Source organism: Hibiscus syriacus, unplaced genomic scaffold (assembly GCF_006381635.1).
Source record: "Hibiscus syriacus cultivar Baekdansim isolate YM2019G1 unplaced genomic scaffold, ASM638163v2 tig00110482_pilon, whole genome shotgun sequence".
Lineage (NCBI taxonomy): Eukaryota > Viridiplantae > Streptophyta > Magnoliopsida > Malvales > Malvaceae > Hibiscus > Hibiscus syriacus.
Window position 1 is genome coordinate 741,172 of NW_024062758.1, and position 26,084 is coordinate 767,255.

Sequence of the window (26,084 nt, forward strand, 5' to 3'; positions counted from 1 at the left end):
AGAAATGAGGGCAAATATGTATATGTAAGTAAGGAATATGAAAGGGGATGAAATATGAAGCATTTGAGTTGAATTGAATGGATTTTCGGGCTTAAAATGCAAATTCTGGGCAAGGTGCATCGATGCACATTGAATGTGCATCGATGCACTCTTTAAAGAAGAAACATCGAATGCAAATGGTGTATCGATGCATAAGGAGTACATCGATGCATCCTTTAAAATGAAAACATCGAAGGTAATTTGTGTATCGATGCATGGGTAGTGCATCGATGCACATGTTAAAGAATGCATCGATGCACTGTAGCATGCATCGATGCACTTCAAGGGGAAATTGAAATATACATTTCTTCTAGTCTAAGAAATGATAGATTAGATTATAACAATGGGATACTGATATGTATCAATGTATAATTATGTAGATATCGAACACGAACAAGTTCTGGGTTGTGTATCAAGGTAAGATTCGATCGAAAGAGATGAAATCATAAAGTGGATTGAAACTTAGTGAGGTCAATGTGAGTGCAATTTTATTGTACTTATGTTATCGAATAAGCATTGGCTTGCGACGAGCCAGTGATGGAGTTACTATGGTAATAAGTAACTCGTCAAATGTTATTTGATCTGTGAATTCTATGTATGCATGAGTATATGTGACATGATTTATATGATTCATATGATATATGATACTAAACTACATGAATATATGAGAATATTGTATCAGTGGAATGATAGGTTTGACATGTTATTTTATGTGATACATGTTTACATGATCACAAGACATGAGTTATATGAAAGAGAAAGAATATATGATATGTGAAAGTGAATCATATGTTTACATGAAAAGTGACATGAATTGCATGAAAGTAAACTATGTGACTATATGCACATGTGATTTGTGACAGAAGAAAAGTAATATGTAATCGTAAGAGCAATGAAAGTGTATAAGTGAAAATGCTCATGTTATGTATATTGAGAGCTAGAGGTATAGTTGGCATGCCAAGAGTCGAGGGTTTACCTATGTCTTTCGAGATATATGGACAGTTTACCTAGGTTATTCGGGACCTATGGACAGTTGCCGAGGTTCTTTATGACCTCTGGATAGTTGTCGGGGTCTTTGTGACCTCTGGATAGGTCTTTCGGGACATTTATACGAGTTGTGGTGACAGCATAGTGGTGCACAACCTCAATAGACTCACGTATCTATAGTTCTCACATGTGTACCATGGGCTAATAAAGAGATAACATTAATAAACTGAATATGATGATATGTTTGTTTCCTTATTAAATGTTATGTGTGATATATGATGGTACAAATGGTAATTATAAGATTATATGATAAAAGGAATCAATGATAGTGATAAGAGATATGAATGAAAATGACATATATGTATGTATTTGTTACATATAACAGTATATGAGTTGTAAGAAATGATTACTAGTAAATGTTTACATTATATGTTTATTGCCTCACTAAGTCATAGACTTAGCGCGTGATTGTTTCACACGTAGGTTATAGAAGTGAGAAGAGTAAAGAGCAATGTGGAGCAAGACAGGTCAGTTCTCCTTACTGAAGGTCAGATCAGAAGAAAGATGAATAATATGTATGTTAACAACTAAAGTTTTAGTTGGCATGTATTCAAAATAATGTATTGTATAAGCTCTGAATAGTTTTGTAAACTTTTTGAATAAGTTATATGTTATAAAAGTTTAAAATCATTCACTAATTTTGTACAAGCAAAAGTTTTGAAAAGTCAATGTGATACCTTGGACTCTGTTCCGGGTCGGATACGGGTTGGGGGTGTTACAGTTTTCACATAGGAGAAAATTGGAATAATATATTATGGCTATTAATTAGTATATGAATAAAATCAGAAATAATCAATTAATATTAGCTTAATTAGAATATAATCGTGAACTGCAAGTCATACCAAATTAATATTTGAATTAAAAGGAAATCATATAATATCATTTTTAATTTAGAATATTAAAAAAATACCACATTTAAAGAAAATATTTAATTAGTAGGAGGTAAAATAATATAATATCTTATATTTTCACGAAATTTTGAATAAATAATTTGAGTCTTGAGACATCTCTATTAAAATATTATTGTAAGAAAAGATAAGATTAGGTTAATGATTAAATTTTTATTATATCAATTTCATAAATGGCAAATCATTTTTTCATTGTTTAGTTATTAATGATTAAAAATTTTAATTAATTAAATTTATATTACTTTATAATAAATGATTAAAAGTTAAATTTATTCATAGCAGGTGTCACATCTGTAATTTATTTAATAATTTATTTAAAATAATTATTTATATTATTACTTAGAAACTTAATTCTACAATAGATAATATTATTGAAGAACAAAAGTTTATAATAAATATGAATAAGACTTTGAGTGATAAACTCTTATAATGCTTAAAATAAAATTTTAATTTCCATCAGATTCACCAAAATAACATGTTAAGAATAAAAAGTGTGCACCAACCTCTGAAGATCAAATGTCAAAATTTATAAATAATACGTATATTATATATAAATCGTAGATTTAATATATATATTTTAATTTATTTAATTTTAGTAATTTAATTTTTAGAATTTAAAATTTTAGTCTTAATTTAAATAATATATTATATAAATAAACTATAAGACCATAAATCATCAATTTGTAAACTTAATTAAATCTACAACTAATGTAAAATACAAATACTAATGACAAATTTTAATTTAATAAATTTACAGCTATAGCTGGATAAGGTCGAATTGACCATCTAGCTCAGTTGGTAGAGCGCAAGGCTCTTAACCTGTGGTCTTGGGATTGAGTCCCACTGAGAGCAATTCATAACGGAGGTCTTCCACGAAGCTGCTCTCAACCTAGCGTTGGGGGCAGCCTACTACCTACCTCCCCCTTACCCCATTACATATGGGAATAGAGTCAGCAAAAGCTTGGATAAGGTCCTAAGGATCAAAAGTTCAAAATCTGAAAAGTGCAAAAAGTAAAAACAACCAAATAAAAGTACAAGAACTAAACCTACAATTTATATAATGGAAATACTAATCATAGAATTTAACCATTAAAGAATATCTTGGAAATTTATTTTTATGTAAATTATATATAATTTTAATTGTCGATTCAAAAAATATATTTGGATAAGCTTTTCAGTTATTTTTAAAAGTGTAAAACAGTGATGTAACTTTATCAAGTGATTTTCCATTTTTAGTCTTTTCTCCACTCACGATGTTGTAAAAGGAATGGCGAAGGGCAAAGCCTTGGTATTATTATTTTGAGCCACTATTCAATAATTATGCATATTCCAGCTTAGTAGTTTAGTTGAAAGAGAGAGATTACAATGATAAAGAACAAAAAGTATACAATACAAGTTACACCAAATCTCAATCTCTACTTTTAAAGGAAATTATTTGGAGGATTCTCTCTTGCTCTGAACATGGATCATCAATTTCATCTTATTTAATATTCTGGCTGCGTTGTGTTTTCCATTGAAAATAAATAGTTGAATTAAATGCACAGAATGCTATCAAAATCAACCTTTAACAGTTGACAGTTTCGGAGGTAAACCCCTAGTAAACTCTCTCCGCCGTGGATACCGGACGAAGGAAGACAACGACGACTGTTACATTATCTTTACTGCCACGTGCTACAGCTTCCGTCGCCAATCTTTTCGAACACATTGCAGGCTCTTTAACCGTATCCCTAATGATGGTTATCACCTCCGTGTCGCCCACAACATCCCAAAGTCCATCACTAGCCATTACCTGCCAATCAAACCCTATTTTAAGATACATTTTCTTAAAACTCGTCTATTCTAAATATTAGAAGTCCAATTGTTATCAGTCATAAAAAAATGTTCTATTTTTAACAGCGAAAATGAGCCTTACCAGGAACTCATCTTCTGCCGAAAGTACAGTTTCAGTTATCTCGGGTTCTGCAGTTACAGCAGGCTTCAGATCATCATCACCGATGGAGCGAGTTACCTATTAAAAGACACATCAATAGAGGTGGTATTTGGCATGTTAAAGGATTTATAAGCTTTTCATTCTACCAAGCATTTGCATGCAGAACCCTTAAAGAATTAACTTCTACCTTAGTCAATATTGCAAAGATTTACAGAGGGGCAAACCTGAAGTGCAGCACGACCAACCCTCCATGTATCAACTTGCCATTTTACTTCCCCCCTGCACTGATAACTCGGTTTCTCTCCTCAGGACAGCTTGCAACATGATCCTAACATGTCAGAGTCAACTAGTTTTAGCATAGTAACATGCAATAGTTGTACAATATATGACTAACAAATTAACATAACTTACCCTGCTTAGAGCTAAGGGACATCCTCTCCGACATAAAATTGTCCTGCAATCACCTGCATTAGCAACAAAAAGCTTGTTTCTAACTATTAGAGCAGCCGCTGCCGTGCAGCCAGGATGCCAATCTTTCTGGATAACCCTCCTTGATTTTCGATGAGAATCAAGTTCATCTCTAAATGCAACATCTGTCTTAACAAATGCTTCCACCAGTGCATCAGCAGGACTGCACTCATATATACAATTATTTAGTCCATAAAATAGATAATAATTTGATTGAGGCAGGCAAAGCAGCAAAAGTGATACACACCTGCTTGTAGAACCTAAGGTTTTCAGAAATTCAGGCAATGCTTGAACTGAAAACTCAGCTGCTGCACCACCTGCAAATGTTATAAAGTACATAAACTTATATCCATGGTAAAGGAACAGGAAACTAGACTAAACCTGAACACAGACAAATTTAGTAACTTCAAAGTGGCAACAGCTTCCATAGGTGGGGGGAGTGAAGTATTAGGGTTGATTTCTTATTAGACAAGATTGCCTTTTCAGAAACGATTTTATTTAAAAAATTCGAACACTTAACCTGGTGTCCTACTTTTCTTTCGATGTTTTTATTTAAAATGGCTTTAGAGTCGCAATATTAATTGCCTAGAAGTTTCTGGTGGCCATTACAAGCATTTATCCTCATATCTAATCTCTTCTGCATCTTCAGCATTGTCATTGTTTTGCATACCTCTATGGCCATCAAAGACACCAAAAGCATGAACATCCTTCTCGTTGCATACGAAAGGCATAAGAAAATGTGTGTCCTCCATACTCTCCCTTCTCCCACATGTAGCAAAGGATCCCCAAGAAAGCAAAGGAAGGTATGCCAAAGAATCATCAAAAGAATCCAGCCACATTCTCAAACCAGAATTTACCCCAAATGAAGTTCCTTTGGATAAACATTCTCCCTGTGTAGACCAGTTAATCTTTTCCTGATAGGTATGAAGGTTCTTAACGCTATCAATGACTTGATGACCATGGGAAATGGAAGATAGTTGAAGAGAAAAACCTTCTTTCCCCATTTTCTTTCTTTGTTGCAGAATACCATCCAGTTCTAACACTATATCATCAAAAGAAGGCCTATTTTGAGGATTTGCATCCCAACACTTTTGAATTAGTGACAGCATACTTGCTGGTATTCCAGAGTCAATACCAGCGAGAACTGGTCGCAGTCCACCAGAGCTCACAGCTGCAGTAAGTTGCTGTTCAGTATAGTTCATCTCCAGAACAGTGTGGGCCTGCCAGTAGCAATAAATTACAAATAACTACTAAAATTTTAACAACAAAGAGTTTTCAATAGCTATGGTCAGAAATGTAAAAGCAATTAGCTTTGCGGTAATCCAATGACCATGCTCCATGTTAAAAAAAAAGCAGAAAATAAATCTGTGTGGACACAATTTGTTTCTCTCTTCAATTCTAGACATTAAATGACCAGCATGAAACTTATAGAAAGTGCAAACTAAGATTTACTTTTGAACATGATTTGTTGGAAGAGAAATTGCAGTGAGGAATGAGATTGCAAAAAATATTTGGCTGCATTTTGTTCTATAACTTACCATTCATCCTAAGTTAATTCAGATGCAAAAATCGTTAAAATTCAGTTAGCTTAAAATAATATGGAAGGAAAAAGATAAAAAAGATATAATTCAACTTGATTAATATACAAGCACAACTTGTTCAAAATTCCTCAAACTTTCTTTTAAAGTTTGTCCACCCCGCTAATTAATTTTGACTGCTACCTGGAGCAGGTAGCTCTGAGTTGGAAGCAGCTTATATTTGGTTTTGCTGCCTGGCACAGGGTAAGCATTGTAGGAAGAAAAGAGGAATCAATTTGTCCTTTGAAAGCACAAAATGACAGTAAAATAATCATAAACAAATAGATGATTATATTGAATTGGCCAATGAGGATACTTCTTCACGCGCCAGAAACTCCAACATAAATAGAACAAATTTATTTGCCACTTTCCCCATTAATCTCCAAGTAAACAAATGTAGGAACAGAACTTATATCGAAATGAGCTTCCTTGAGCACAACCTAGATATTCTCTGTAAAGGCTAATGACTGAACAATTTTCCTTGTTACTTGGGCCACACAGATAAATCCGGCAAGGTGACTGACAGATTTATTAAGATAATAATATGTAACCTAATCTGAGATCTCTTCAGTATAATACTAACAAGCAATAGGTAATCTAAGCATTAAACAATAAGCTATGCCTTGGAGATTGAAAATTTTCTCGATAAGCATATGCAAATTCAAATTAGTCTGGTACTGAACAATATCACTTATCAACAAAAAATGTTAAGCATAGTCAAGAGAAGACTGACCTGAGCTTCAGCACGGATATCAGTGTATGGGACAATGCCGGTTAGCAGTTCACTGCAATTAAACGGAAATCAAGTTTCATGGTTATAGCCCTACAGAGCAGCAAAAGAACTAGATTAACCATAGCCTAATGTTTCACTGCAATTTATCAACTATTGAATTCAAATGACAAACAAGGAAACATTACTCCATAATGCATAAGCAAAACATGATTAACCATGCTAGAGCATAGAAATCTGGCTCAAGGTGGTATCACTTAACAGTTACTGTAAGAGCTAATTATAGTACCCAGGCAAAACCAGATCCAGTGAATAGTGATCCACCTAATATGCAATTGTTGTAGGGCTTTGGGAAGCAGGGATGTCTCTGCATATGAGGCATTTATGTGTACAGTACCTACTGGCGGCAGTGACACTAAAAATAGAACAAACACACAGATAGAGACAATGTGCATACCATAGAAGTAAAGATGAAAGAAAAATGATGGAAAAATAGATTCAACTTGTAAGGGCAGTGATTAGGGTATGTTTTCACTATTTTGATCCGACTCTTCAGTTTCCATAGAGTACCTAATTTGAAAACATATCCACTGGACATGGGTATCAAGGTACCCTAAATATATGAAAAAAACTTAGAAAAATGAACATACATGTGTTGAACACATTTCTCTATTCAACTCACCCCCGATTCCAAGCAACATATTCAACATTGATTTCACGAGATCTAAATTTTCACATCACAAAATCCAGCAAAGTTACCAAAATGTTTACTACAATGCAAGAGTTAAATTCTAACAATTCTGGCACTTCAATAGAAACATTAAGAGATTAGTACTGAAATAAATCTTTATAATGCAAAGGACCAAAATGTTTTTTAACCCAATCTGAAATATTGTATATACTTCCATTGCCCCACAAAACGAAAATCTTAGCATTTAAGATGAACAGCAAACTAGCCTATGAGCATATTTTGAAATTAGGTTAACGTGCAATCTATATTGTATGTTAGCATAGCAAGAATCCTTATTCATAGACTATATAAACAATACACTGTTAACAGAAGCTTCAAGAATCCTTATTCTTACTTGATGGACACTCCAAAGCTGTAGACATCTGATTTTTCAGTATGTATCTCCTTCGTCAATATCTCAGGGGCCATGTAAATAAGAGTTCCAACCATATTTTTTTTGTGAAAACCACCTGTTGGCTTACCTGATGATCTCCAATTCTCGATAGAGACTCTTCTGAGATCCTTCTTATACTCTGCCAAACCAAAGTCAGCTAGGTGTGCAGAAAAGTTTCTGTCAAGCTGCATATGCATTAGCGGTGTAATATAACTTTAAGCTCAAAAGTCAATCAATTAAAATCATTTTTCTAATAGCATCTAACACCAACCAGATAATAAGGACAACTAAAGAGATCAGAAGATTATAAAAGGAAAATTACAAGAACATTTGCTGGCTTCACATCTCTATGTATGATTCCTTTGTTATGCAGATATTGCAAGGCCTTCGCTGGAAGAAAAAAACAACAGAAAGAGCACAAGCTGTAACATCATTAAAAAGGAAATTTAGTAATTTTATGTTCTCTGATACCAAGCATTTATGTTTCTAGCATTGTTTCAGAACAAAAGCCAAATAGCCATTTCTCCGTATAAACTGAAAAAAAGTACTTTTAATAGACCCCTGAACACCCCACATCAACCATACTGAAAAACCAAAGTTTCAGGTAAAATCAAAAGCATGAAACAGCACAAACTCTCATTCAATGAAGCATCCTAGCACCTAAAGCAATTCACTGTTGTCCAAGCTATGTCAATATAATCTTAATATCTCCAAGCTTATGATCAGGACTCAGCTGAATTGACAATTGAATCCAAAGTTCAGCAGTAAAAGTAGCATGCGTTATTATCAAGTTTTTTAATAATGGAGAATGAAGATATACCTAATTGGAGCATGATTGAGAGCGCCTGATCAAGATCGGGAATCCATTCTTGCACGTGTAACTTATGAGCCAGATTGGTTGTTCGTAGAATTCGAAGAAAAACATATAATTGGGAGGCTTGGCATGCGCGGCGACGAGGGTAGCAATGCCAGGATGGTCTAGCTGGCAAAGGAGCTGCAATTCCTTGTGAAATTTATCCAACTCCTCCGAGGTAGACAGGATTGGCTTCCTAGCAGCAACTCTCTTTCCATCCAAAATTGCTTCGTAAACAACGCTTTCAGCCCCTATCACAAAAAAAAAACACAACAGGTAGCAAATTCTGCGTACAAAGTAAGGGCAAGGAAAAGAAGAGAAGAAAAGGTTACCCCTGGCAACTGGGGATAGAAGAGAGAAGGAAGAAGGAGGAAGGTGAAGAGGGATTGAATTGCTAGAGCAGCAACCTCTAACGCAAGTGTTTGGCTCCACTATGTCTAAGCCCATTTTCCGTCCACTAATTTTCCAGCGGGAAACCCAAAATAAGAGGGATGGGATTTGGATTTGGGAAGTTTCCCGGCAACAGAAGCTTCTATGGAAATTTCCCAAATCTGTGTGCTTAACTGTCGGACACTTCTCTGTTTGTCTTTGGTTGCTCCTGTTTTATGGTTCTGTATCGGGAGAAGTTCTGCCATCACTTATTTTTTTTGCGGTAAACTATACATTTAATACCCAACTATCCCTTTTGTTCCGTTTTGGTCACCAAACTATTTTTTTCAATATCATAACTAACCTTTAGTTTTATCTTAGTTACCTGCATTTAAAAATTACTAACATGTCACCATAAATTAATTTTATGTTATCATAGAAAAATAAAAATATTACGTTAATATTTCTATTAATTTTTAAAATTATTGACTAAAATAAACTAAAACATAATATTACGTATCATTATAAGAAAAATAGTTGGTTGACAAATGAAATAAAAGTGATAGGGGAGATACTAAATGCATAGTTTATCCTTTTTTTTAAGTCGTATTATTTTAATGTTTAACATAGCATAATAGGTTTGAAACTGTGTATAGTCTTCCACAGCGTTTCCTTCTTCACGTATGGTCCTCGTCGGATTTCATATGCTGATTTGAGCGAGAATTGGTGTTTGTTATTCCCTTTCCAGCCTGTTAAATCGCACTCTAAGGTTGCCACTGGTCCTTTATAGCTGTCATTCGAAGCAATATATTAACTGATAGGAGTTGTTAGAATTTGTCCCACAGCCATTCACCTGTACTATTATAAGAATCAAGAAAGCAATGAAAGAAAAGTATGATTGTCTTTCATATACGTTAAGAAAGAATGATACATCAAGTTGTTTATATACAAAAGTTATGAACTATCTAACTACTAAAGCTCAACAGAAAAACTAACAGTTACCTAAACTAACAAATGGTTAACAAATAATACATCCTAATACCCCCTTCAAGATGGGACTGCATGGATGTTAAGAAGGCTCAACTTGGTAATAAAATCACGATGCATGGGAGCTCGAAGAGTCTTTGTAAACACGTCAGCGAGCTGATCTAAAGAACGAACATGAAAAAACTTCAAAAAACCAGTCTTGACCTTGTAACGTAAAAAGCGACAATCAACTTCAATGTGTTTAGTTCGTTCGTGGAAAACTTGGTTGGTTGCCAAATTAATCGCAGCTTGGTTATCACAATACAAATGAACAAAATCGATGAAGATTTGAAAAGAAAAGAGGACAGCCAGGAAGTACTGTCGGCGTCTTATTTGCACCATCATCCACGACTCATATGGCTCCTCTTCCGATGGGTCAGCGGAGCAAATCACCAGGATCATGGTCGTGCTTTTGTTGCTATTTTTTGGGGTAACCAGGCGATTTGAGTCTTGATCATTCATCAGTATGTCTCCAGGACGTTGTTCTTTATGGTTGAAAGTGCAAGCATCTCGCAGATGACCAAATCACCCACACGATAAGCATATAAGAGGAAGATTTTCATATTCCACATTCTGAATTTTTTTGCCTATAACCACTCAAGAGATTAGCCTTTTTTTGAGGTCGACGTAGACCGCCACTCTATGGCAAATCTTCTTCTATTACTTGTATTCTTGTGGAAATCCAGTTTCACCATTTTCCCTACAAGCTTGCCAATTAGTTAAAACATATTTTTTATACATAAACTCCGACAACCTGGAAATCGAATCCACGCAATGACTGTGGTCGGATACGGTTGAGTTGTGCTGAATTCCTTGTCCAAGGTTGAACGGTAAGATATTGCCCATAAACGATTCAAGGTCCTTCAGAGAGAACCTTACCATTGTCTTCTTTCGATTGCAATCTAGCTAAGAAATAACCATTCTTTAGATCCATACGGTGAACGGTTGTGTCGGTTTCCAAAGGGCGAAGGTTCTATTAGTAAGAAGATCCGATATTTCTTCCTAAAAGTTTCAAGACGACTGTTCGGATCCTACTCGCTTCCATGAGTTGGTAGGCTCTATTCAAGAATTGGATAGAGGATAGCCCAAACTTAGTTCCCATTCTGATATCTTCATCTGTAATGTCAATGTCCTCATCGTTTTCCATATGGCCACCATCATTGCTAGAATCGACACAAGAATTACTTTTCAAGGATGCGGCATAAGTTTGAAGCATTTTTTTGACATTGAGTTTTCATCCATTGGTGACATTCTTCTTTCTCCTTCCCATCTCGATCTGAATTAGAGCGGCTATGGACACCCTACGACAAGCTGGCTAAGAATCCAAGAGAAGTAACTGGAAGGTTGGCAAACTTTAGGTGTTATATCAGAGAGGAGTTGCAGCTGCTCCGTTAGCCGGAAGCGGCCACGCTGCCCCCTTAGAGCCAGGTTCTTGCTATAAGCAATAAATATAATGTGTTGAATGACTTGCAGTGATGATTCCCAGTTATGAAAGAAATCATTCGACTCATTTTTAACCACTTACATAATGGAAATTTCTAATAAAAAGGCTAGATAATGTCGTCAATAGATCAGGGTGCAAATGCTGTTTCTTATATGTTTACTAAACTATGGGTGAAAGTGGGTGGAATGACAGTTTTAATATCAAATTTGAGATTGACATCGATCTTTATTCGATCCTCGAACAACTCCTACACCCTCACCTTCACAAAGAGAATAATATTAGCTGTTTTTATATGCCTGTAGGGAAGTACTACAGGTGTGGTTTTCTAAAGTAATAAATTTTTATTATATAGTTTCACCTTTGCAAGTAAAGGAGTCATTCTCAAAGCAGTATTTTTTTGGTAAATTACACGTATGATATTTAATTATTGGATATACTAATAATTAAACATCGATTTTTTATTTTGTCAATCAAATCATTTGATTATTTAAATAGTGTTAATCAAATCACTTGTATTCAACATTGATGTGACATTTTGATATAGTTTTATTTGTAAAATCTTTAAAAACGTAAGAATGAGAATATAATTTAAAACACAATTTTTTAACTAATATAATTTAATATTAATTAAATATAATTTTACATTAATTAAGAATGAGAATATATTTTATTTTATAATTTTTATATAGTTTTATTTGCAAACTCTCATATAACTTTACATTAATCAAAATATAATTCAGTTTTATAAAGTAAAAACAATAAACTTCCTTATACTAAAAATAAAAAACAAAGATGCATGTAGATGTATTGTTAATTTGTTATTATAAAAATAATTAATGCCTTTTCCCATTTATGCGTGGTAGCTGAAGAGAATATTAGAGAAGAATAAATAAAAGAGAGGAAAATGAAAGAAAAAGCAGAGGCAGCAAATTGAGGCTGGTATCTAAGAATCTGAAAGCCATATAACAGCGGCGGAGGGGAGGGTTTTGTCCTTCTCTCTCTCATTTCTATATTTACTCGCCACCAATCTTAATTTTACTTTCTTCCTTTTTGATATCTAATACTAATCTCCAAACCATACACCACCGGCGCTGAGAGGGTTTTCTCCATCTCTCATTCTATTACTCAGGTTCCCTTTCTTACTTTCTTTTTGCTTTCATTTCTACTTTTTTTTTACTGATTAAACTCATCCGTTTGTATGCATAAATGCTTCTTATATGAATTCTCTTTTCCTTGTTTTCCTTCTTCGTCTTTCTTGATTAGAATTATCGGATTATATCTATCGAATTTGGATTTTCTTGTTCTAGGCTTGGCCTTTGTCCCTTGGATCTCTCATATTTTGCTGGGATAGTCTGAGACGAACAAGGGGGTTTTTTAGTGTTTTTTACGGATGGAACACTTATACCCATTTTATGTGTTTCGATGCTCCTCTGCACTAGATTTTCTCTTCCCGCATATGTTTCTCCTTTTGTGATTTTTCAGTTCCTTTTGGTGTTGAATCCTTTTGATATTTTTGGGAAGTGTTACTGTTGCTTTGGGCATTCTATCCCTTTCATGTCATATGGGGTTCCTTTGTTTTTTTCCTCTTTAGTGTTTTGGGAATTGAGGTTTGATTTTGAACAATCCTGGTATTTGGGCTTGCTTTTTCCATAGGATTAAGGGACTGACCACTACAAAATTATTGTCATTATGCATACGAAATTTCAATTTATTTGCTGCAAGAGGCATGCATCTAGGTCTTTGAGGACACGTTTTCTCTTCAACCTTTTTTCTGACAGTTTGGTGCCTTTTGAGGACTGATCCCTTTCTTTTGTCTTGAGGGTTGAAACTTAAGTATTTGCTTCATTTGTGACTTTTTTGGGCTGCTGAGGATTCGCTGAACTGATAGTGTATTAATGGAAAAAGGAGCGAAATTGTTGTGGGGAGTGAAAACGTGCACTTAGAGGGCCCTTGGTTTACTGGAACGGATACTGAGGAAACTGAAATGGGACAACCAAACAGTGAAATTCAAGGCTTTCGACTGGAAGAAGGCGAATCAAGTAATGTGGTTTTCTCAACTGAGGCAACCCTTGTAAGTAAAGAGTCATCAACGTCTGGTAGTTGTAGTTGTAGCGTGAAGAAAACCAAACCTAGGGTAGCTGCTAAAGACACAGAGTTCTGCCAGAAGGACAAATCCGTGCATGTCAAGAAGTCAGTCGTCAATTCAGGATTGAGTTGGGCCAATTATTTCAGGGAGCTGTGAGTTCCCATGATTGGGAGCTTGCTGAGAGTTTAATCTCGTCAACAGATCCACAGACTCTAAATGATGCATTGTGTGTCACCTTGGATGCTATCTGGTTTTTGGGCACCCAGCAGCAGCTGTATGGGATTACCGAGTTGATTAAGAAGATCATTGCTAATGGTGCTTATGACTTTACTAGAGCCGCTCTCCGGACTTCATTTCTTGCTTCTTGTGTCTCGGCTTGCCAGAGTCGCATGATGAGTCTTGCAGACACTGTAACTGTGATGGCTCAGAGGTAAGCAAGCTGTTTCTTTTTACTTGTAGATGGATAAAAATTGCTTCTTTTAATTCTCTCGAAACACATTAATGTTGTCATGAGGGAAAAACAATGGTGGTGTCAGGCTATCATGTATTTCTATACAGGTAAATACGAGTCTCATTTCTAGTTTCGTTAAGCCACAAGTTGTTGTTCTATGCTCCTGGAATAGGGATCACCTATAATGCTATCTTTACTTTGAAATTCAATTTTACTCTCTACTCATTTATTTCATTTTATGTAACAAGAAACTGTTTCTTGTTAAGGCTTTACTTCTGTTGGATATGTTTATTATGTTTGTGCTATATTTTAAATATTGGTGAATTCACTGGTAAGGCATTTGGTCTGTTAATGGTATCATGCATGCTGTTTGACATGCTTATTAGACTATATCAGTTGCCATGTATACTTATGCTCAACACTCAGGGAACTGTTCTCTGTATTATTATACTCACTGCACTTATGTTCATCATAAAAGAGACGCTTAACATTGTGCATTTCTTGCTGCCTTTTGGTCTAGTTAGTTTCTGAGAATTGAAGATGACTTTGAATTAGTTATTTGAGGTTGGATCGTTTATGTGTGGCTTGTAATTCAGAGTGCACCGACTTGATGTAGGTTTAAAGAATGATCCATAAAATATAGGCTTTCTGTTCCATGTCATTGATTTTGCAATTGCTGGAAAGAAATGAAATCGGTAAAAGTTACTGCTCAAATTATTTCCTCATGCCATATGACACATTGTGAGTGACTTCTGTAAAAAATGCATGGGGGAAAAATGGAGTTCACCATTGCTTTTTCCTCATTTTTGTAGAAGACATTGCTTAACCGGTTATTCTTTTGTATGTGCTAATGTTTTGTTTTGATTCTCATTAGGTTGCATGAGCGCCTCCAAGAATGCCATGGGGATGAGGTCTTGAAGGCAGAAGCTGGTGCCAAGGTCCAAAAGTTCACTGAATGGGCTTTGAAATGTATAGGTTCCCATTCTCGATGTCAGGGGAACAACGACAGAGTGAATCATTGCTCAGCTATTGAAATCCAACTTCAGTTAACTGCATTTAAGACATTCCTAGATCTTGCTGGCAACCAACTTACAGGAAAGGATTTTACAGAAGCATTTGATGCAGCTTGCTTTCCTCTTACTCTATTCTCTAGCTCATTTGATTCTGGTTGGGCTTCTGGGATCTCAGCCACAGTTATCCAAGGATTGTTGGATATGTTGGTGGAGGGGGGTGCAGACAATGTTAACCAGTGTTTCCTTGAAGCCTCTCGGTTTGGCAGTACAGAACTTGTCCGCATTTTATTGCAGGTGGGTATTAATTCTTTGGAGTGGAATTTGAACTTTTGCTTATTTACTGCCAACATTTTCAAGATGCTTATTTGCAATTTATTCATTATTTGTTGAAAATGCATTGACATTGACCAAGGTTCGGTTCTGTGAGAGGTTGGGTGAAAAAATAGTGCTGCTATGTGCATCCTGTACACAGAGCATTGATATGCTAGGAAATTACCACTCCAGCCTTTGAAGTGAATAAAATCTCATTCTATTTGGTGATTGATTCTCACAATTTATCTTATCCTTGGACAGTACAAGTTTCTTGCTTCTTTTTTAATGAAATCTCACTCTACACACTTTAGATACGGTTACATGTAGTCATGGAATTATTCAGGGTTCTTGCATGTAAACTATTTTCAGCTTGGAGATATCAGGGGTATTGAAATGGCAGTCTAAATCCCTTAAATATAGTCTGATCCAGTTATGTCCTAGTCATAGCATTCCATTTTATTCTTATACTGTGTAAGATTTGCTATTCCCTCACCCTCTCTCTCTCTTAAATGCGATGAAGGAATCCCAAGCATTTAGATTGAAAAACATGCAAGTGAATGGGAATGCTCCTGTGTTAAACTGTACGGTTTTTTTTCTTGTTCAGACACGAATGAGCCGACAGATTCCATGGAAAACTTAAATTGTGAACCAAAGAATCACACCCATAATCTGGTTTTTACTTTTTCTCGTAACCATGGAAATTCACGTGTGCTTTCTCTTATTTGCTATAAGAAAAGTTTTTTCCCTTTTTAAAAGGAGAAAATATTATTATTGTCATTATTATTACTATTATTTTGTACTGTAATCTGACATTTCCTTAATTATCTTTGTTGGTTTATGTGGTATTTGTCTGGCCTAGATCGCCCAACGGAATAGCTTGGATGTTGATGTTGATCTTGCCTTGGGTTTTGCCTCACATTACTGCAAGATTGGAACAATGGAGTGTCTAGTAGAAGAGGGCAATGCCATGGCGTTTTTGGGACCTTTAATGAGGGCAGCTGAAAGAGGTTGCATGCAGGTTGTCCAGTGGTTTGTTAAAAGAGGTTGTCGAGACATGAAGCTCTGTCTGGCCCTCACTGCTGCTACCTCCAGCAGCCAAGTTGGTGTAGCTGCATATCTTCTACCCCATGTTCCTAAGCATGTCCTAATGGCACTCAGCATTGAAATTCTCAAGGCTGCGGGTGAAAGAAGTGGCGGATCACTCGATGGTGTTGCATTTCTCCTCCAATCCGACTTCTTAGGTGATCCTGTTGCTACTTACGCAGTTGCAGACAGCATTGCCAAGTCCGATGATGAGGCTGTTGCTCCTGATCTGAGGGCATTTGTTCAAGAGCACTGGTCAGAGGCAGCGTTCTTGGATGGATTAAAGCAAGGACAAGAACATTACACGAAGGTAATGCTGATTCTGAAGAGGGGTGAATCTCCAATAGCTTAAGGGATCTACCAGGCCCTTTGAGGGTGGGAATTGCATACATGCCACTGTACAGGGAGTGTATCGAGGTGGATGGTCTTTTGTTATCACAAAGACTGAGGGGACAGCTTGTTGAAGCTGTTCGAATGCTTGGAGGTGAGGTATCAGAAGAGTAAATCAAGCAGAGAGCTCTTAGGTATTTTGGAGCATCACCTCCCTCCATTTTTGGTTCGTGCTGCAAGTGTGGGTTGGCAACAAGTAAATTTTATCGACTAAATCTTTTTACACGTCCCCTGTGCCATATACTTTTTTAGCAATTGGTACGTCACAAAGTTTATAAGTTTGTCAAATTTCCATACATCGTGTGATTTGGTTAAATGTACGATGTCTCCCAACAGCGCTTCTTCTATGGCACCCAAATCATAATCTGGAGCTGTATGTTCATCTATAATGTAAGACACAGAGCCACTATTTTCCATATATGTATATATATGCACACACATATATTCTAAAATACCTATTTTAGCACCTCTAAATTTTCACTTTTCCCCCCTTTTTTTATTTTTCGGTCCAACCTTTCATTCCATAGTCGGTTGTCACGTGGTTCATTTATATTTTTTTACATGATATTTTATCAGAAAAACTCAAAAATTAAAAAATATAAATAAAATCTAAGAAAGTGTGATTCTTTTTTTAAAAAAAACTTACGTTGTTGAAATTATACGTATTTTAAAAGTAAAATTAATAAAAATTAATGAGAAAATAAAAATATAAAATAATCCATAAAAACAAAAATAAAAAATTTGAGTTCTTTATCGCAATCTTATTAAAAGAAAGAATTTAGATTTCCATTTTTACATTTTGTTACGATTCTTTAGATTTTTTAACACATTATTAAGAAAACTTGATTCAACGAAAATTTCAATAAACCATGAGAATTAAGAAATTAAATTGATCAAAAAATAATAAAAAGTGAAAGAAATTTAATATAACAAAAGACTAAAACAAGTACTAAATCATCATAGGATTGTATTTGGTATTAGTAAAAATTCTTTCTTTTTTATCCAAATTTCAAGTATTAGTAAAAAATCACGCTTTGAACACCAGAGTAAATTGTTTCTCGTATTTTGAAAGCCAAAATATAATTTTAACCATTATGATGCAAGAAGGTAGCACTTGGTCTGACTGTAAGCAGGCAAGTGAGAATCCTCTTCGTTTTGCTAAATATTATTGAGAAGTCCACCTTCATACTCACCCTTTCTTCTCTCAACCACCGGCACTGCAACTTTCCCCGCTGCTCTCATTTTCATTTCTCTCACCTGCACGGCATCCCCAGACAGTTACAACTTCCAGCCCACATTGAAACGCAATCATTTACAAAATTACAATGCCATTCAAGCACCACTGAGATTGCGCAATGCAATGCAGTCCAGATCAAGGCCAGGACAATGCATCGGTCAAAATTCAAACATCATTAAGGTAATCGAACCACTCTACAATCATCATGACCCGAATCAATATATAAAGATGAGCAATAAATTACAAACATCTCTTCATTTTGGGAAAAGAAATGAGAGATCCAGATAAGAAAAAAAAGAAGAAAAGAGCGGATTTCATTTCCATCTACATTAAACAGAAAAACGAACAAATCAAGCAAGAGATGAGGGAACGTGGGCACCTTGAATTGCAGAAAGGAAGAAGCAAAGAGGGATGCTGGACCCAATCTCTGCAGCATTAGCAACTTTTAAAAAAAAGGGGGTATGGATTGGAAGAAAAGGATGGGGGATTAGGGAAGTGAAAAGGTGGAATTGGGGGTTATGTCAGCGACATCATCCTTCTCTTTTGATCTCACAATTTACGTTGCTTTGATTCAATTGAATAAACAACGATATACCGAATGGAAAGAAAGGGATGGGTTCAGTGAACGGATGGGATGAGCAGAAACAGAACATGCATATTTGCAAGTTGCGGGTGGTTTTGGAAGTTTATGAAGCCAGAATTGTGTGTTCCAAGGTTCTTCACCCTTCCCTTAATTCTACCCCTTCTATTACCTCTCTCTGCCCACAGATTTATTTCGACAAAAAAACATTTCCTTTTTTAAAATCGTTTGATTTCATATACCATTAGCATTACCATAATTGTAATATTACTTTCTTAATATTTTTTTTTCTATTTTTGTTATGTTATTTCGAGTACGGAAACATATACACAATTTTCTTTACTAATTACTCTATCTCGACTTAATTTTTTTATCACGAAACAATATTCACTAAACATAAATATCAAGAAATCAGATGATGGCCCACACACAAATTAGGGGCTAAACTCTCGAGATATATCAAACAAATTATTTCACGAGATATGCTCTCCAGATTAATTGCTCAAATAGGGTGAATCTACAGTGGCCGTAGGTCGCCATGCCATCGGCGACCTACTAGGTCGCCATGTCTCCTAGCAAGCTATGAGAGATGCATGTGCCATGCACGTTCCAACACGCGGGCATCCGAGGGCATCCGACCGAGGCTATCCGAGCGTGAGGGCATCCGAGGGCAAGAGGAATCACGCGAGGAGCAGGAGGGAGTGCATAGCGACTACAAGTCGCCCGAGCATGACGACCTACGGCCAATATGTAGATTTTACCCTATTTGAGCAATTAATCTTAGGAGAGCATTATCTCGTGAAATAATTATTTGAAAAGTTATCTCGAGAGTTTAGCCCAAATTAGGGGTCGATACGTCATCAATAGAAGAACAAAACAAAAGCAATACCCTACTACACATCAATAAATACAGACATGAAAAAGAAAACACTTCAAAGTATAGACAAACGTTACCGTAAGATCATCTTGCTTTTTCTTAGTCCTTTAGGTAGTGAGAGAGCTCCAAGTCAAAAGACGTTTTTTCATCTGTAAGAACAATTACCGTAAGATCATTAATAATACATGAAAAATTAAAGAGAATTTAGAAGCAAAAATTAATTCAATTCATTTGATTGAAGGTAAATTTCTTACCTAAAAGAGATCACATGTTTAGGATTCTCGTGCTAATTAGAAAATAACACCAAAGCACGAATTAAGTAACTGTAGTAATGAATTGTGTTATTCCTGACGACCCAAATTCAAGCGCCATAGATGTTAGGGGTCTGAATATTAAATATCAAAAGGTTGAGAGTTATCTCTAAACAAATATTATATATATTACCCTAAACTAATAAAAAAAATAACAAACATACACTGATAACACTAACAAACAAATTTTGAACTATACATCAAGCCATAACAAAAATCATCTTAAAATTTTCTAAAGCAACTTGATGAGAAGTAAAATGACAAAAATATTTTAAAAATGGTGTTAATTTTTAAAAAAATCACCAGAGCAATTAAATCATTTGAGAGAAGCTAATGCATTATTAAGAGAGAGATAAATCTGTAAACTAAACAAGAACAAAAGAAAATAGGTTAACGAATGACTCGATGGAAAAAAAAGGGAGAAAAAAGAGAAAAAAATCGCATATTTTCTTTTAACCCTTTGAAAGCTACCGATGTAAGGAGTACTATATCACTCAGCATAAACTAATCTTCAAAAAGGTTGAAAATCGAGAGAGGTAACTTCCATCAAATAACCCAAAAAATCATTTCAAATTGATCCAAACAAAATGAAAAGAAGAAAATTTCAAAATAAAAAAAATTAAACAAGAAGAAAAGGTTGATCAACACTCGCGAATGCTCCGTTGGAGAATGATTCTTCCTAAGTATATTATGAAAAGAGAAAAAAACTTAAAATCAACTCAACTGATAGGAGGTAAATTCTTTATTTTTTTTAAAAAGAGACCATATATTAAGGTCTTCTCCTATTAAGAAAACACCAATAATAGCAACAAAGGGTTATGAACTAGTCCTCGAGCGATAAAAAAATCACCTTGAAATCTTCAATGACTGATGAGAAATTAAAATAACAAAAAGATTATTAAAAAATTTTGAATAAGAATTCACAGAGCATTAGATCATTCGAGAGAAGCTAATGCATTATTAAGCGAATAGATAGGCCTTCGAACCTGCAAAATAGAAAAGAACAAAAGGAAATTAGGCTAACGAATGATCAGTGGGAAAAAAGAGAAAAGAAACAACATCATATCCTCCTTTGACACCTTGAAATCGATGCAAGGAGTTATATAGCTCAACGCAAGCTAATCTTCCAAAGGAGTTAAACAGGTGTCGAGAAAAATAACTCCCATCAAGTAAGCCAAAAAAACCATTTCAAATTGATCCACAAACCTGAAGAAGAAAGAGAAAAATGAGAAATTTTAAACAAGAGAAAAAAAGGTTGATTGACACTCGCGATAAGTCAAGTTAAAAAAGATGCTTCCTGAGTAAAAATTAAAGAGAGAAAAAAAACTTAAAATCAACTCAATTGATAAGAGGTAATTTTTTTAAAAAAGTCAAATCTATTTAAAGCAGTTGTGCTAATTGAAAAAACCACCAACAATAGAAACAAAGATCATGAGTAGTCATCGAACAATAACAAAAATCACTTGAAATTCTCAACAACAACTCGATGAGAAATTAAAATAACAAAAAAATTCAAAAAAATTCAAAAAAATCGAATAGAATTCACCAACGTCATCAAATCATTCGAGAGAAGCAAGGCATTATTAAGGGAAGATATAAGCCTTCAAACCTGCAAAATAAAGAACAATAGAAAATAGAGTAAAATGACCATTCGAAATCTTACCAACATAAGGATTATATCGCTCAGCACAAGCGAATCTACAAAAGGGTTGAATAGGGGTTGAGAGGTAACTCCCATCTTGTAAGTAAAAAAAATCATTTGAATTTATCCAAACCAAATGAGAAGAGAAAAAATTAAGAAAAATTCGAAAGAAAAATTAAACAAGAAAAGGGGTTGATCAACACTCGTGCTAACGTCCCATTAGAGATGATGCTTCTGGTATAAAATGAAAGAGAAAAAAAACTTAAAATCAACTCAATTGATAGGTGGTAAATTTTCTTTATTTTTTCAAAAGAGACCAGATTTGTTTAACGCCTTAATACTAATAAGAAATAGCACCAACAATAACAACAAAAGATTATGAACTAGTCATCGAGCGATAAAAAAATCACCTTGAAATTCTCAACCATGACTCTGAAGAGAAATTAAAATAACAAAAATTATTTGAAAAAATCGAATAAGGATTAGAGCTATCATATATTGAGAGAAGTCAAGACATTATTAAGGGAAAAGATAAACCTTCAAACCTAAAAATAAAAAAGAACAAGATAAATGGATACAAATGACTCAGTGAAAAAAAGGGAAAGAAAAAAGAATTTCTTCTGACCCCTTAGAAATCTTACCGACATAAGGAGTATTATATTAACGCAAGTGAATCTTTAAAAAAGGTTGAACATAGATCGATAGATAAATCTATCAGTAAGTAAAAAGACATTCGAATTGATCCAAACAAAATGTAAGAGAAAAGAAAATTCGAAAAAATGGGTTGATCGACATTCACGATAATGCCCGTTGAGAATATTACTTCTTGAGTATAAAAAGAAAGTGAAAAACAAAATAAATTCAATTTATAGAAGGTAATATTATTTTTTGTTCAAAACAAACCATATTATTAATGTATAATACCAAAAAATTTAGCTAGTGGCCAAATGAATAAATTGAAAATTTATTGGTCAAAGTATAACTCAGGAATAGTTTAGGGGCTAAATTGTAATTTTTAAAAGTATGTATTTAATCCTGTAAATGGATAATTTATCTCAAAAATAAAATTTTTGTGTCACTCAGATTTTCGTATGGAGTTTATATTAAAGCTATAAGCGTTAAAGTTCGAGAAAAATCAGATAATCGGATTGTATCGAATAATTAAGATATTTTAAGGATGATAAGGCAAGGTTAATAATGTCATTTTGCCTTAAAAATGGTAGCAATTAATGGATCATTGGATTTAAGTTGTTTTTCCAAATAATATGGATCATTAGATGAAAAATGGCAAGATTGTAATTTTAGAAAAGTACAAAGGCAAAGTTAAAAGTTATCGATTTTTTGTTTTTTAATTTTGTATGAATAAATTCAACATGGTAAGCTATGGAGAATTTGATTTCAAGGGCAAATGATAATTTGATATTAAAATAATTTTAGTTCATTTTAGTTAATAAAAGGACAAATGGCTTAGATTTTCCAAGAATTTCATGACATTTTATATCCATCTTCTTCCATTTCCGTGAACCCTCCCTAAGGTTTGAAAACATTTTTTTATTTTCAAGTCAATTTATTATAAATTTGGATGAAAACATGAAAATAAATGGTTCTACATGAAATTCTTATCATTTGATAATGTTTATATGCTTTAATTCTCTAATTGGTCGACTGTGTCGTATTAGATTAGGGTGTTACAATTCTATTCTTCTTCCTGCTAGAGTTCGATCGAAGAAATATGGATATTGTCGAGACACAACATTATTCTCGAAGCCTTTTTTCAAGATTTTCACAAAAAGTCGAATTTTCCATATATTTTTGGATTTAGGGTTGATGAAAAATCAGAATCTCAAACCCTTATTATAGCCCAATTCTAACGTCTATAATACAAAAATCTGGAGGAACACCTCGAGTTCTAAGTAACAGTTGTACAACTGTCCGTTGTCTAACGGCTAGTTTTTTTTAATCCGAAGTAACTCCTCACTTCTTTTAATTTCTAATTTAATTTTTTTAATAATAAAAATATTTTTTTATTATTAAAAATTAATATTTAAAGAAACTCATTCGAGTACACTACAACGAAGGCCGTATATCCCTAATTAAAATATGGGGAAATCTAAATGCTGTGTTGGGCCAAAAAAGCCAATTTTATGTCTAGCAATCAGCAACATGGTTTTCAGAACCGGATCGGTTGGCGAACCGATCATGCTACCGGTTCACTGGTTCAATCGGTTAAACTGATCCTATCGTCGGAAAATCGGACGACATCATAATTATTTAAAAAATTAAAAAAATACTAAAAATATTTAATAAAAAATATTTTTATATCACAAGTCATATTCAAAGTAAATCATAACTATATAAGTTAAAAACCATAAAATCAAGTGAAACAAAATGATTCAAATTAATTAACATAATATTTAAGGTAAACATATTAATATAAATATAATTATATAACTATAATAAAAAATAAATTTGGGACTAAAAAATCATAACAAAATGATATTGTTTGGTTTAATTTTTTTTTAAACAATCTCACATGGTTAAGAACATAGAAGAACATCACATAAGTCTAAAGAGTAAAATATGATAATAAAACAATCTCACAGACTAAGAATATAGAAGAACATCTTAACTAACTTCTATAAATAAATGTAATTGACATTAAAAATCATGGAGCCTTTTGGTGAGCATAGAGTGAACTATTCTTTCACTTCAATCAAGCTCGAATTTTAGGCTTCAATCGAGCTTTTAATTTTTTTTGAGTTCGAGCCTTTTCGAGTTCAAGTTTCAATATTATATTTCGAGTTCGAGTTGAAGTTGATAATTTTTAGCTCGTGAATTTGAGTCTAGTTGAGCATACTTTTAAAGTTTTCAAGTACGAGTAGAGCTCAGCAATACTCGAGTTCGACTCGGCTCGTTTAACAAACAATGTTGTTTGGTTTAATTTTTTTAAAAAAAAATTGACGGTTCAACCAATTTTCAATCGGTTCACGGTCCAGTCCGGTTCGAACGATTCAGCAGTTCCGTCCAATTCAATAGTAACAATTTAACCGGATTACAATGAACCAAATCAGACAGTGATTCTCAATTGAACCGACCGGTCCGGCCCGATTTTCAAAACACTGATCAGCAGCTGGCTTCTCTAGCTCTCAAGAGGCTCGTCTCATCGAACATACTGCCAAGCTCCTTGCGCCTGGTCCGCCCAATTGTCACCGCTCCGTCCACCTCCACAGTCTCTAGCACCAACGCCATGCTTGATGGTAACGGTTTCAGTCCGTCCATGGATCTGTTTCTCATTTAGAGTTTATTTCTTTCTTCTGATTATAAAAAATTGATGCTTGTTTTTTGGCCCTTCCGTTTTTCGTGTTGCAGACGTGTTTGATCTTCTCTCTCCGACAAGGAGGCCGAGCCAAGTCGTGAACACGAGAGACCAGTTGATGAAGAACCCATTTTTCTCCGCTTCCCGTGGCATGTCAACGCTTACGAAAGGCCGAGTCAAAGAATCAAATGATAGGGAAACCGACGAGCAAAAAAATATCCTTCGCCCGTTATCTCCTCATCTTCCTATTTACAAGCCACAGCTTAATTCAACGCTTTCAATCACCAAAAGAATCTCCGGGGCTTTCCTAACCACTCTGCTTTTGTTTCTTATCTTCTTTCTCTGAAATTGGGTTCGGTTTGCTTAACCATTCTAGTTTCTACCGATTCTTCTTTTATTCAGCAAAGCTTTTCCTAGTTTCCGCCTCGGTTTCTGCCTTAGCCCTGTCCTATCATACGTATTATGGGATTCGTCATTTATTGATGGATTTGCTCAAAGTGGGTGTTCCTAAGGTCAAGTGAGGTGGAGAGGAATGATGTGATTCAGTTTCAAATCGACTGATTTGCTGGCCGAGTGGACTTTTTGTGGTACCAACTTTGTTTGGGAAAATAAGGGCTTGAAAATAATAGCATGAAAAGCGTTAATGCTCTTTTTCTCTTGTTGAAATACGAATGTGTGTTGGTGTTGAACCTTCAAAACCCGGTTAATGCTAAAAGGCAAAAGCTTCTTTGAACTTGTTAATTTAGTGATCCCAGTGAACAAGGTTTTAGCATTCTGTTTATCTCTTGAAAGTTTTGAGGTTTTCTTTTCATACATTTCCTTTGGTTAACTCTGTTTGTGTTGCAGACAGACATGGTTTATGAATTGCTATGTACAGAAACCTTGTATGTCTCAATCCATCTTCTTTATTATACATCTTTATATATATATATATATATATATACTGTAGTATTTTATGATCGTATCAAAATGGGTCCTTAATAAAAGCATGGCTGATGGCCATCAGTAAGGCATTTAGGCACTTTCCAGCTTCGACCAGGAATCAGTTCTAGTCATAACTCGCATGTTATCAGTTAGATTGTTCTATACATGCTAGGAATGTATTGAGAGTTTCGATTCAAAACTGGACGGTTTTCCAGATCGAGAAGTGTCATCTCAGTTATTAGGTGACTAGATTTATTTCCCTAATCACTTGTACTCTGGATAAAGGTTGAAGAAGATGCACTACTTTTAACTAGTGCATTGGATTTGAAATTTGGAGTCAAATAACA

The 26,084-nt window shown here is 34.6% G+C and overlaps 3 protein-coding genes across 3 annotated transcripts; 2 read left to right on the forward strand and 1 right to left on the reverse strand.

Annotated features, from left to right (window-relative positions):
• Window positions 1–3,446: 3,446 nt before the first annotated feature.
• Window positions 3,447–9,241, reverse strand: LOC120128886 (protein kinase and PP2C-like domain-containing protein). Its single transcript, XM_039146494.1, is given in 13 exon segments — window positions 3,447–3,783; window positions 3,907–4,002; window positions 4,149–4,198; window positions 4,201–4,252; window positions 4,336–4,555; window positions 4,640–4,709; window positions 5,063–5,612; window positions 6,703–6,754; window positions 7,785–8,008; window positions 8,146–8,213; window positions 8,644–8,721; window positions 8,724–8,927; window positions 9,009–9,241. Coding segments are annotated over 13 exon segments (1,974 nt in total). The 5' UTR covers window positions 9,124–9,241; the 3' UTR covers window positions 3,447–3,588.
• Window positions 9,242–13,096: 3,855 nt separating this feature from the next.
• LOC120128887 (ankyrin repeat protein SKIP35-like) lies at window positions 13,097–16,979 on the forward strand. The gene is given in 5 exon segments (XM_039146495.1): window positions 13,097–13,704; window positions 13,707–14,031; window positions 14,927–15,359; window positions 16,237–16,801; window positions 16,804–16,979. Coding segments are annotated over 5 exon segments (1,689 nt in total). The 5' UTR covers window positions 13,097–13,499; the 3' UTR covers window positions 16,965–16,979.
• A 2,281-nt stretch (window positions 16,980–19,260) lies between these two features.
• On the forward strand, window positions 19,261–25,594 carry LOC120128614. Its single transcript, XM_039146274.1, has 3 exons — window positions 19,261–19,417; window positions 24,569–24,754; window positions 24,867–25,594. The coding sequence occupies exons 1-3, from the start codon at window positions 19,261–19,263 to the stop codon at window positions 25,157–25,159; spliced, it is 636 nt and encodes a 211-aa protein (XP_039002205.1). The 3' UTR covers window positions 25,160–25,594.
• Window positions 25,595–26,084: the final 490 nt, after the last annotated feature.